A 12,907-nucleotide genomic window follows, 5' to 3' on the forward strand; every position below is an offset into this window, starting at 1 on the left:
GTAAGTTCATGGAATGCCCTGGCAGTAGCAGTGGTGGACTCTCCCTCTTTATGGGCATTTAAGCGGGCATTGGATAGGTATATGGAGGATAGTGGGTTAGTATAGGTTAGGTGGGCTTGGATCGGCGCAACATCGAGGGGCAAAGGGCCTGTACTGCGCTGTATTCTTCTATGTTCTATATATTTAGACTTCCAGGAGGAATTTGACAAGATGTCTCTCAAAAATGTTAAATCATTAAGCCCATGATGTTGAAGATAGTATATTGGCATGGATAGCAAAATGGCTAATGAGCATGAAACAGTTAGTGGGTTAAAGGATTCTTCAGCAGGTTGGCAACCTGTAAACAGCGGGGTTCCATGGGGATCAGTGCAGGGACCACAACAGTTAACAGCATATATTAATGACTTGGAGGAAGGAAGCAAATGTACTGTCACCAAATTTGCAGATGACAAAAACAGGTGGAAAGGCATGTTGCAAGAGGGATACTAGCAAGAGTGGTATTCCTCTGTCCAATGGAAGAGGGTGGAACAGATTATAATCTGGGTGGGAGGGGTCTTAAGTAAGTTAGGAGAAAGTGAAGACTGCAGATGCTGGAGATCAGAGCTTAAAAATGTGTTGCTGGAAAAGCGCAACCTGATGAAGGGCTTATGCCCGAAACGTCGATTCTCCTGTTCCTTTGATGCTGCCTGACCTGCGTCTTAAGTAAGTTGGCAAAATGTTGGCAAACAAATTATCATGAAGGAAAATGTAAAGTTATTCATTTTGGAAGAACAACAAAAGAACGTTATTTAAATGGAGAAAAGCTGTAGAAAGCTGCAACAAAACGGGATGTGGAGTTACTTCTGCATGAAATGCAGAAAGGTAGCACATGGGTGCAGCAGGTATTCAGGAAGGCTAATGGAATGTTGGCTCTTATTTCAAAGTGGTTGGAGCAAAAGAGTTGACAAGTCTCACTACAACTGTACAATGTGCTGTTAAAACCATATTGGGAGGGCTTTGAGCAGTTTTGGTCTCCCTACCTAAGAAAATATAGTTGTTTGGAAATTTTGTGGAAGTAGTTCAGAGAAGGTTCACTAGTCTTGAGAAATGAGGAAAGGCTGAACAGTTTGGGAACCTACTCACTGGATTTAGAAGAGCGGGAGGTGGTCTCATTGAAACTCAGATTCTTAAGGGTAAATGCTCTTGATAGAGTAAATGCTAAGAGGATGAACCATTGGGCATACCCTCAATAAAGGGTGCCAATTTAAGACTGTGTTAAAGACAAATTTCTTAGCTGAGAGTTGAGAGTCTTTGGGAGTGCTTGCCACTGAGCTGTGCGGCAGTCAGTATGTACATTTAAAGCTGAGCTGGATAGATTATTGATTAGTAGGTGAAGTCAAGGGTTATAGGAAAAGGCAGGACAGTGGGTATGAAGAATGTCAGATCAGTCATAGTGTCATAGAGATGTCCAACCCGTCCATACCGACCAGATATCCCAACCCAATCTAGTCCCACCTGCCAGCACCCAGCCCATATCCCTCCAAAGCCTTCCTATTCATATCCCCATCCAAATGCCTTTTAAATGTTGCAATTGTACTAGCCTCTCCACCACTTCCTCTGGCAGCTCATTCCGTACATGTACCACCCTCTGCGTGAAAACGTTGCCACTTAAGTCTCTTTGATATCTTGCCCCTCTCACCCTAAACCTATACCCTCTAGTTCTGGATTCCCCCACCCCAGGGAAAAGACTTTGTCCAAATATCCTATCCATGCCCCTCATAATTTTGTAAACCTCTATAAGGTCACCCCTCAGCCTCCGACGCTCCAGGGAAAAAAACCCCAGCCTGTTCAGGGACACGATCCTATCGAATGGCAGAGCAGACTTGAGGAGCAGAACAGCCTATGCTTCCTATTTCTTATGATCTGCATGTTTCTAACTTATAATCTGTACCCACATTTTGAAGTCTTAGTCTTCAATGGCTTTACAAGTGCTTGCTCATAATAAGTAAATTGAATTGGCACCTAATCTAAGTCAAGAGTGTGGTGCTGGAAAAGCACAGCAGGTCAGGCAGCATCCGAGGAGCAGGAGAATCGACGTTTCGGACGACAGCCCATCATCAGGAATGAGCCTCAGCAGGAAGACTTGCTGTGCTCTTCCAGCACCACACTCTCGACTCTGATCTCCAGCAGCTACAGTCCTCACACTCTCATACGAAATCGAAGTCAGTAGCCCAATAATGCAGGACCAGACAGCTGTAACTGTGCAACATTGGGCTCCTTGCTGCTTGAAAATAATGTATGGATGGTGAAGAAAGTTTAAGACAATCCAGGGGATAGATGAGATTGCTTTAGAAAAGTGTGCTGTACTTTAACAACCTTATTATTGTGAATGTTTGCAACTTATTTGTAATTCAGCTGCTGTTTGGTTTTTATGTAGTGAATTTATTCAGAGAGTTTGCTTTGTCTCAGCAAAATGTGAAAATGTGAAATGCACTTTCCCTAGATGAGCTACTGCAGGAGCAACATTTCAGTGTGGATCAGCTTGCTTCCAGCTCAGAAAGCCAAACTGCCTTTGATTCTGTCGAGGCACCATTCGTTGACGGCAAACCATTCCGACCTATTCAGGTTAAGACAATGCCAGCTATCACTGATGTCCAAGGTATGTGAATGCAAAATTATTTGGTCATTGACTAAAATGATTAAGAAATTGATGTTTTTGTAATAAAACTTAAACAAAGGCATCTAACCTTACGAGAGAGTTTTCAAAGTATGGTCAAGAATTTAAAGCGTTTGTTAAAAATGCAGCTCACTTTGTAGTTTAGATTAGAGTTCTTAAGGTAATATGCAGGTAGTGACAGAGCAGGGGAGATAATGATCCATCCTAGAATCTGGGATGGGGAAAACGGGGTATTTTGTATATATAATTATTTAGAGATATATATAATATATAAATAACATTTCACTGGTCAGTATGTGCCAGTCCTCATTGTCCATGTCTCTCTGTCTGTCTCTCTGTCTGTCTCTCTGTCTCTTTTTCTCTCATGAAACTGCCTCCTCCTCATTCTTACTCTTTTTGCTTTCTCTCTTTCCTCCCTCATCACCTCAATGCCCCTTGGTTGTTGTGTCCACATTGCCATCTGTTTTCAAATTACTCTGTTTAGATTGAGTTTAATAATCAGACTAAACCCTTCATAGACTCATTCATAGATTCATGGTATGGCACTTTGCATGGTAACAAGCTTTAAAAGGTAAATGAGTGATTTACATCCCTCATGTACATATAATATTGAATGGAATTCTTGCTGTTGTCCTTACTGACTTCATCCTGAGGATTGCTTCCATGTCTCTCCAGCCAGTATCATCCCAGTCATTATTTTGTGTCAATTACAGGAACCCTTTCCAACCTGGAACTAATAGAATCTATAACTAAAATAGTCTATCGTGTTGTAAGCTCTTGAAAGTTGCAAGTTAAAAGTGATTGACATCAGTGACAATTGATGGCAGGGGGTAAAATCTTCCAATGGTGATTCAGCATTGGGTTCAATTCCCAAACTGTCTGGCCATGCAGCTTCTAAGAAAAGAAACAAATTTTTTTAAAGCAGGAAAGACCTAATATACTGTTGACTGGATGGCTCTCTTTCTGGAACTCTTTCTGATAGCTGTTCTGTGGCTAAACCTGGCAACAATTTGTCAGCATTTGCAAATTCCCCAAAGAAAGGTAGGTACCGTATTGGATTATATGTGCAGGTGTCCACATCTCAGTATAAACTGAGAAAATAAGTGTACCAGTAACCATTCAGCCCTCTGAGCCTGCACAACCGCTCAATATATTCATGGCTGATTGTACAATCTGTTTCCTCTCCCCAAACCCCTTGATCCCTTCAGCTGCAGGGGCCATGTCCAGCCCGTTCTTGAATATATTTAATGAACTGACCCCAGCAGTTTCCTATGGGGAAGAATTCCACAGGTCCACAATTGTCTGAATGAAGAAATTCTTCCTCATCTCAGTCCTGAATGGCTTACCCCCTTATTTTTAGTCTGTGACCCCAGATCTGGACTTCCCCAACATAGAGAACATTATTCTCGCATCTGTGGGCGGCACAGTGGTACAGTGGTTAGCACTGTTGCCTCACAGCACCAGAGACCCGGGTTCAATTCCCACCTCAGACAACTCTGTGTGGAGTTTGCACATTCTCCCCGTGTCTGCGTGGGTTTCCTCCGGGTGCTCCGGTTTCATCTCTCAATCATTTGGGACTGATGTGCAGGTTAGGTGAATTGGCTATGCTGAATTCTCCGTAGTGTTAGGTGAAGGGGTAAATGTAGGGGAATGGGTCTGGGTGGGTTGCGCTTCAGCGGGTCGGTGTGGACTTGTTGGGCCGAAGGGCCTGTTTCCACGCTGTAAGTAATCATATCTCTAACCTGTCCAGTGCCAAAGCATTGTAGAAACCAGTGCATTGAGATTATCCCATATTCTTTCGTTTCAACAGGCAAACTGGAGAGGCTTGAGCCTTCCCCATGACATCTGATTATTTCTATTGCTGTTTCAGCTGCCGTTCTATACACAAACAAATTGTTCTTAATGCTAGAGAGCAAACCTGTTTAAATAGGAGAGAATTGATACATATTGTGGTACAATGTCGTACACCATCATTCCAGCTCCACAGGATCTCGAGGTTGGATTTTCTGTTGATTGGGCTGAAACTCTCAGTTTCTAAGGCCAAATGAAACAAGTTGAGATTGTTGGAACCCTGTCTACATTGGACAAGAGAGCACCTAAAAGAAAACTGCCAAGCTGGTGCTATAAACTCAAGTTCTGGTCAGATTTTTTATATTGTATTTGACTGACCCATATACTCAAGGGCTTCTTGAGAACCAGACATAGTGGTTTTCACTTCCAATGGATTACATTTCAACTAACAATATATTTCATTGTAAGAAACATTTTCCATTTTTGTGGAGTTTAGTTAGTAATATTTTATCACTATGTTTATAATTAATGACTGTAGATAATGTACCTTTCCCTTTCAAGATTTGTATATCAATTTGAAGCAACTCCAGTCAGGTCATGTGTAATAACTAATTTCCTTCTAGCCTATTTTGACAAACATGCGTTTCTCTTTTTCAGAATATAAACTTAATTTTAATTAATTTGCATTTCCCTACCATTTGTTAACTTTTCAGCACAGCATTTCCATGATCAGCATGGTCTGTGGTTTCTGTGATGCACTGGATGAACTGTAAATAGCCTAGGGTCATGGTCTTGTTATTTGCTCATGGGGTGTGGATGTTACTGGCTATGCTAGCAATTATTCCCCATCTCTTATTGCATCACTGCAGTCCCTCTGGTATAAGCGTACCCACAGAAATTTTATAAAAGGGAGTTCCAGGATTTTGAAGCAGCATAAATGGCAGAACATTAGTATAGTTCAAAGTCAGGATGCAGGCTTTCAGGTGATAGTGCATCGGCTTCCCTTATCCTTCTAGATGGTAGAGGTCAGGGTTTGTAAGGTACTGCAGTGCATCTTGTAGATGATGCATGTTGCTGCCCCATGCCTCCATGGTGAAGGGAGTGAATGGTGGTTTGTGTGCCAGTTGAACTGGCTACTTTATTCTGGATGTTATAGAGCCGTTGTCAGCCTTCTTGAGTGTTGTTGAAGTTGCTTGCATCTAGGTAAGTGGACAGTATTTCATCGCACTCCTGACCTGTGCTTTATGGATGGTAGGTGGAATTTGGAGAGTCAGGAGGTAAGTTGCTTGTGCAGTCTTCCTAATATATAACCTGCTTTTGTCGCTACAGTATATATATGACTGGTCAGTGAATGTTGATGATGGGCTGTTCAGTGTTGGTAATGCCATTGAACACCATGAGATGACAGTTAGTTTCCCTTTTTTGGTCATTGCCTGGCACAAGTTTTACTTGATCCAAGTCCAAACCTGGATGTTGTTTAAATCTTGTTGCAGTCTTACGGACATGAGAGGTCATGTTGCGGCTGTAAAGGACATTGGTTAGGCCACTTTAGAATATTGTGTGCAATTCTGGTCACCCTCCTCTAGGAAGATGTTTAGGGTGTAGGTTTGCTCGCATTACTTTGCAAAGACTAGAACAAACAGCCCTAGCAACCATCAAACCAAAAATCTGGGTCCGCTATGTAGATGACACCTTTGTCATCACAAAACGAAACAAGATAGAAGAGACATCTAACATCATCAACAGCATCCTCACAGGCATAAAGTTCACCAAGGAGGAATAAACCGACAACAAACTCTCATTCCTGGACGTCACCGTCGAAAGAAAGGACAATGGAGAATTACAAACCTGCGTATACAGAAAACCGACAAACACTGACCAAATACTTAACTACACCAGCAACCATCCCAACACACACAAATGAAGCTGTATCAGAACACTATTCCAACGAGCCACTAAACACTGCAGCACAGACGAACTTCTGGAAACAGAGGAGAACCACCTATACAACGTATTCTAGAAGAACAGCTAATCAAAAAATACAGTCCGCAGATTCCTCAAGAATAAACCAAGACAAGCAGACCAAACACAGCCAGAAACCCTAACCACCTTACCATACATCAAAGAAATTTCAGCCCTTGGAATCCTAGTAGCACACAAACCCACCAACACTCTCAAACAAAAACTAACAAACTTAAAAGACCCAGTACAACCCATGGACAAAACCAACGTCATCTACAAAATTCCATGCAAGGACTGCCACAAACACTACGTAGGACAAACAGGAAGAAAGTTAGCCACCAGGATACACGAACACCAGCTAGCCACTAAAAGACACGACCCTCTCTCCCTTGTAGCCCTACACACGGATGAAAAAAACCCCACCATTTTGACTGGGACAACACATCTATCCTGGGACAGGCGAAGCAAAGACATGCCAAAGAATTCCTAGAGGCCTGGCACTCCAACCACAACGCCATAAACAAACACATTGATCTCGATACCATCTATCAACCCCTCAGAAAACGAACAGGAAATGACATCACCAGAAACCCAGGAACTCCATCCAGGAGAAAGATATAAATAGAAAGCAGGAGACATCAGCTTCACTTCACTTGGAGGTCGCCACTGATGATGTTATCTAGCCAGGTAATGAAACGACTGAATATCAAACCTACAGCTCCGCGAGCAAACCTACACCCTAAACCTGAACTACAAACCTTGCAGGAAGATGTTGTAAAACTGAAAGGGTTCAGAAAAGATTTACAAGGATGTTGCCAGGGTTGGAGGGTTTGAGCTATAGGAAGAGGCTGAGTAGGTTGGAATTGTTTTCCTTTCAATGTCGGAGTCTGAGGGTGACCTTGTAGAGGTTTATAAAATCATGAGGGGATGGATATGGTATGGATTGAGGAGTCCAGAATTAGAGGACGTAGGTTTAGGGTGAGAGGGGAAAGATTTAAAAGGGATCTAAGGGACAACTTATTCATGCAAAGGGTGTTGCATGTATGTAATGAGCTGCCGGAGGAAGTGGTTGAGGCTGGTACAATTACAACATTTGAAAGACATTGGATCGTTATAAGAATAGGAAGGGTTCAGAGGAACATGGGTCAAGTACTGGCAAATGGAACCAGATTCATTTAGGACATATGGTCAGCATGGACGAGTTGAACTGAAGGATCTGTTTTCATGCTGTACACCTCTATGACTGCTTCACTGTCTGAGGAGTCATAAATGATGCTGACCATTGTGTAATCATCAGTAAACATCTTTCTTCTGGCCTTATGATGGAGTGAATATCGTTGATGAAGCCACTGAAGATGGTTCGGTCTCGTACACTATCATGAGGACCTTCCATAGTGATATCCTAGAGCTGCGATGATTGGTCTTCAGCAATCATAACCACCTTCCTTTGCCCTAGGTATGAATCCAATCTTCAGAGAGCTTTCCACCTAATTCCGATTACTCTAGTTTTTCATAGGCATCTTGATACTTCACTTCGTTAAATATTGCCTCGATGTGAAGAGCAGTCAATTCTGTTTTACCTTCAGAGTTTAGCTCTCTTGACCATATTCAGACCAAGGCTATAATGAGTCAGGAGCTGAGTGGTTTTGATAGAACCCAAACTGAGCATTTGCATAGGTTATTCCGTTGCTACTTGATAATACTGTTGATGATTCTTTCCATCACTATGGTGATGATCGACTATATGCTGATAATGCTGTAATTGGCTAGATTGGATTTGTACTACCTATTGTGGACAAGACATACCTGGGCAGTTTTACACATTCAGATAAGTGCAAGTGTTAAAATCTGCAGTCCTCACTATCTCCATGTAACTATATTGGAACAACTTATCTCGAGGTACAGCTCATCTGGAGCATAAGTCTTTAGTGGTATTCCCAGAAACTTGTCAGGGCTTTATAGTATACAGCCAGTTAATGCGTTATAGACCAAACAAAACCCCCTCAAAACATTCAGAAGATAATCTAGACCTTACCTTTATTTTAAAGGTAAATGTAAGGTTGCATTTCAGATGCAATTCGATTGGTCAAACAAACAGGTTTAAAGCAAAACACACTTTATTCATCCACTACAGTTAAAATTCAACAAAAGAAGGAATTGGAATGAGGCTCATTTTCCAATACTATATTGGAAAACTTAATAGAATAATAGATACAATAGCTATTATTGATTAACTGTTACTGAGAGCAACATCCCATAAACACACCCTTGGGCAAAAAGCACATTCAGAAAACAGATCGTTTCACATGCAGGAAAGAACACCCAGCTTTTGGCTGTAATTTAGCTGTATTACTGAATCTTGGATTCAAGATGGTGGCAGAGGAAGCGGCTCCAGCTGGAGCATCTTTTTCTCTTTTTTTCTCTGTTTGAATTTAACTTGCTGGAGGCAAATGGTGGAGACTGAAGATTATGATCAGTCCCAGAGGTGAGTCGCAGGCCAGGCTAACTTGAGGATGGCAAGTCCAGGAGAAAAGTGGAGCAGAGGCCTCCGCAGGAGCAGCAAGGCCCTTCAGGACTGGAAGCAAGGCCTGAAGATTTGAAGCCCAGTGTGTTCAAGAGACTTGGCCCAGGTGGTCTGAAGGCTGCCGTGGACTTGATAAAAGGACTAAAATATGTGTACTTTTAAAAAGAAAATATCTTTATTCTTATGCTGAACATTTATGATTCTCTCAAGTCTGTAACACATATTTAAGTATTCTGCACCTCGGTATCCTATACCTAAGATAGTGCCAAAATAGCAACATTACAAGCTTTTCATTGCACTCATTCGAGTGCACGTGACAATCAAGGCTAATTCTAATTCAATTCAGAAATGGAGAGAGGGGAAAAAACAGCTTCCCTTTCTTCAAGACCCTAACAACAACTGTCACTGAATAAAATTTAAAATGTAAACTGAAATCCTGGTTCTGTGGGAGCTTGATTACACCCATTCAGGCTGCGACTGTTATTCCAACTGCTAAGAAAAAAACCAGGACCTGTCAAGTTGTTTACCACAGTGGCTCTGATTGACAACTCACCATGTCCACCTTAAAACCCTTCTCAAAAAGAAAACAAGGCCAGATAACCTCTTAAAGCCATAATATTGTAACAAATGATATCAAATTAATCAAATTGGCTGAAGACTGGCATTTGTAATGCTGGAGACCTGGGGAAGAGGGCTGGTGTGAATCGACGACTTGGCACTTCTGGCTGAAAGTGGATGTAAATGTTTCTGTCTTTCCTTTTGCACTTGTGCGGGCTCAACATCATTGCAAGTGGGGGAAATTTGTGAAGCCTTCAATCTCCTGTTAATTGTTTAATTGTCCACCACCATTAATGACTGGATTGGCAGGACTACAGAATTCATGTCTGATCCGTTAGCTGTGGGATTGCTTATTCCTGTCATTCAGAATGTCTGTGTTAGGCTTTTATTTGAATAGTTGGTAAAATTGCTGACCCAATTTTGGCACAAATCCTCAGATGGCAGTGAGGAGGATATGGGCTATGTTTGTTGTCATCATTTCCAGTCTCTTATCCAAAGTTGTTTGGTCTGTCCAGTTTCATTCCTTTGTTTAGATTTTGTAATGGTTTGATACATTTGAGTGGCTTGCTAGGCTATTTCAATAGGTGGTTAAAACTCACCCAATTGCTAGCGGTCTGGAATTTCATGTCGGCCTGTTGAGGTAAGGATGGCATACACATTATCATTTAAAAGACCTCTGTGCCAAATGGGTGTTCATGACAATGGATATGCAGTCATCAAAAGCTAGCTTTTAATTCCAGATATTTATTGGATTAAAAATCCACGATCTGCTATTGTGAGATTCAAATCCGTGTCTCCAAAGCATTGGTTGGGTTCTGGATTACTAGTTCAGTGACATTACCACTGTCTCTACATCTGGTACGTACTGTGTTTGATGAAAGGAAGTCCCTAACACACTGCGTATTTGGACTCTTTGTAGAGTAGTGAATTTTTGCAGATATAAGTGGGGATTTAAATCAGTCCTGATCATTATTTCTTAATTTTTGCGTTATCTGATTTCTCTCAATTTCTACGCTGCCAGGCACAGTGTCGGACTCATGGTCAGCAGCTAAGAAAGGTTGGTTTGAGATTGTTCCAGATGTCGCTTCACAGACCCGTGCTTTTTCCTCAGCCATCTGTCCTGATTGCGATCCCCTTCCCACCTCAGTCGTTGCATATCATATGTAGCAAACACCACAGAAATTGCTGGAAAAACACAACAGGTCTGGCAGCATCTGAGGAACACAGAGTCCATGTTTTGAGTCCAATGACACTTCTTCAGACTCAGTTCTAAAGAAGTGCCACTGAGCTCAAAAGGTTAAGTCTATTTTATCTTCACATATGCTGCCAGACCACCTGTGCTTCTCCAGCAATTTCTGTTTTTGTTTGTTTCAGATCTCCAGCATCTGCAGTTCTTCATTTTATTTTAGCATTTCATACTAATGTTGTTACTACCATCAGTAATTCTGGTCCACTTTGGCACTGCACTGATCTGCATGCTATCCTGTTACAATGTTTAGTTATTGTGTCTTGTTTGAAGTATATATCTGGAATGTTTGTGTTCCCTGAATGATGAAATGTTGTTAACTTTTCCAGTCCATGATCAAAGGTTTACAAATCACATCATAACCTAATGCTTTTGGTTAAAAAGCCATCAATCACTGGCTGTTTTCAGTGTAAATGCAGTGTGAACCCAAGCATTTGGCTCAGGCAGCTGGCTGCTGTTTTAAAGTTGTCAATGTGTTCTGTCCTAATTCTCAAATCATGCATCCTTTACAATATCCCGCTTTTCTCTAATCCTCTTGGAATCCTGATGCTGATATTGAATTGGTAAACTGTCAGTCATTTGTTTTAGCAAATCCTGAAAACTAAGTCAGTGCTTGAGCAGGAGGCTGATAATTCTGATCCTTGCCCTACAGGCCCAAGATTTGTAATAAGCACAGAGACTTGTCTGTGTTTTTGGTTTGATTGTAAGATTACCATCAGTGCAAGAGTCTTAATTAATCCTAATTTGTACTTACTATTCTAGTACGACAAAAAATGTGATTCAGATAGCTAGTAGAATCAAGTGGGCTCACTGGAAAAGACTGGTCACTCAATAGGAAGGTTGCTGTGCTCCAAAATACTGCGGAATTTGGTCTATTATGACCCGAGGACTCTATTTCAGCGAACTGTAAATTCCGGTGATCCATGGAGAGGGTACTCCTGGCTGGACACGTGATAGAAGCTTCATATACTGCACCTTTTTGTTTTGAGTTGTGAGCATGTCTATATTGGCGTAACTTAGGCCGCGACAGCATCCCTTTGGGGGACAGTATGCTTCATATCAGGCAAATAGAAGGCTTTGTAGATTTATCACTACCTTGAGGGACTTCGATAAGATTTAGAGCATAGGAAGCATAGGAAGAAGCCACTGGTTCCAATATGTTAGGATTTGAGCCTGAATTGTGAATCTGAATCACATTTCCCTCATTGTCCAAATCCTTTTTAACTGCCTATTAAAAGTTCCGGGAACTCTTGTAGACAATTCTCTGCTTTAATAACCCAGAGAATGGCAATCTTTATATTGCACTTGCCACCAATTGAACACCAGTGCAAATAAGTTTTATTTATTTATTGTCTCAAAACCTGTAATATAATTACAGTCTCTCTCAAATCTGACTTGACATTCTATTTCATGATTCTAACCTATTCATTGGCAGCCTTTTTAGTTTTATTTGAAATTCCCCATGTTTGTATCATTTCCACACTGAAGTTATCATGCTCAGACATGTCTCTTAAGGACATTGGAATCCGCTTGTTTTTAAAACTACCGTTGGTAGCTCTGTTGAAGTGAGATCTCCATCGCTTATTTTAAATGCAGGTCTCCAAAGGTGACAGATGACTGAAGTGAGGGTTATGTCCATAAGACATAGGAGTGGAAGTAAGGCCATTCGGCCCATCGAGTCCACTTCGCCATTCAATCATGGCTGATGGGCATTTTAACTCCACTTACCTGCATTCTCCCTGTAGCCCTTAATTCCTTGTGACATCAAGAATTTAGCAATCTCTGCCTCAAAGACATTTAGCGTCCCGGCCTCCACTGCACTCTGCGGCAATGAATTCCACAGGCCCACCACTCTCTGGCTGAAATGTCTCCGCATTTCTGTTCTGAATTTACCCCCTCTAATTCTAAGGCTGTGTCCACGGGTCCTAGTCTCCTCGCCTAACGGAAACAATTTCCTAGCGTCCACCCTTTCCAAGCCATGTATTATCTTGTAAGATTCTATTAGATCTCCCCTTAATCTTCTAAACTCCAATGAATACAATCCCAGGATCCTCAGCCATTCCCCATATGTTAGACCTACCATTCCAGGGATCATCCGTGTGAATCTCCGCTGGACACGCTCCAGTACCAGTATGTCCTTCCTGAGGTGTGGGGACCAAAACTAGACACA

General features: G+C 41.7%; 1 protein-coding gene across 3 annotated transcripts in view; it reads left to right on the top strand.

The window, feature by feature from the left end:
- The window catches only part of aplp2 (amyloid beta (A4) precursor-like protein 2), a 223,482-nt gene that overhangs the window by 179,167 nt on the left and 31,408 nt on the right, over positions 1 to 12,907 (top strand). For 2 of the 3 annotated variants that reach the window (XM_043676955.1, XM_043676957.1), the window contains 2 exons: positions 2,483 to 2,638; positions 10,513 to 10,548. In XM_043676955.1, the coding sequence (XP_043532890.1) occupies positions 2,483 to 2,638; positions 10,513 to 10,548 (192 nt within the window). The remainder of the gene's footprint in view (positions 1 to 2,482; positions 2,639 to 10,512; positions 10,549 to 12,907) is intronic. The other variant, XM_043676956.1, reaches the window with a different exon arrangement.

This window comes from Chiloscyllium plagiosum, chromosome 35 (assembly GCF_004010195.1).
Source record: "Chiloscyllium plagiosum isolate BGI_BamShark_2017 chromosome 35, ASM401019v2, whole genome shotgun sequence".
Classification (NCBI taxonomy): Eukaryota; Metazoa; Chordata; class Chondrichthyes; order Orectolobiformes; family Hemiscylliidae; genus Chiloscyllium; species Chiloscyllium plagiosum.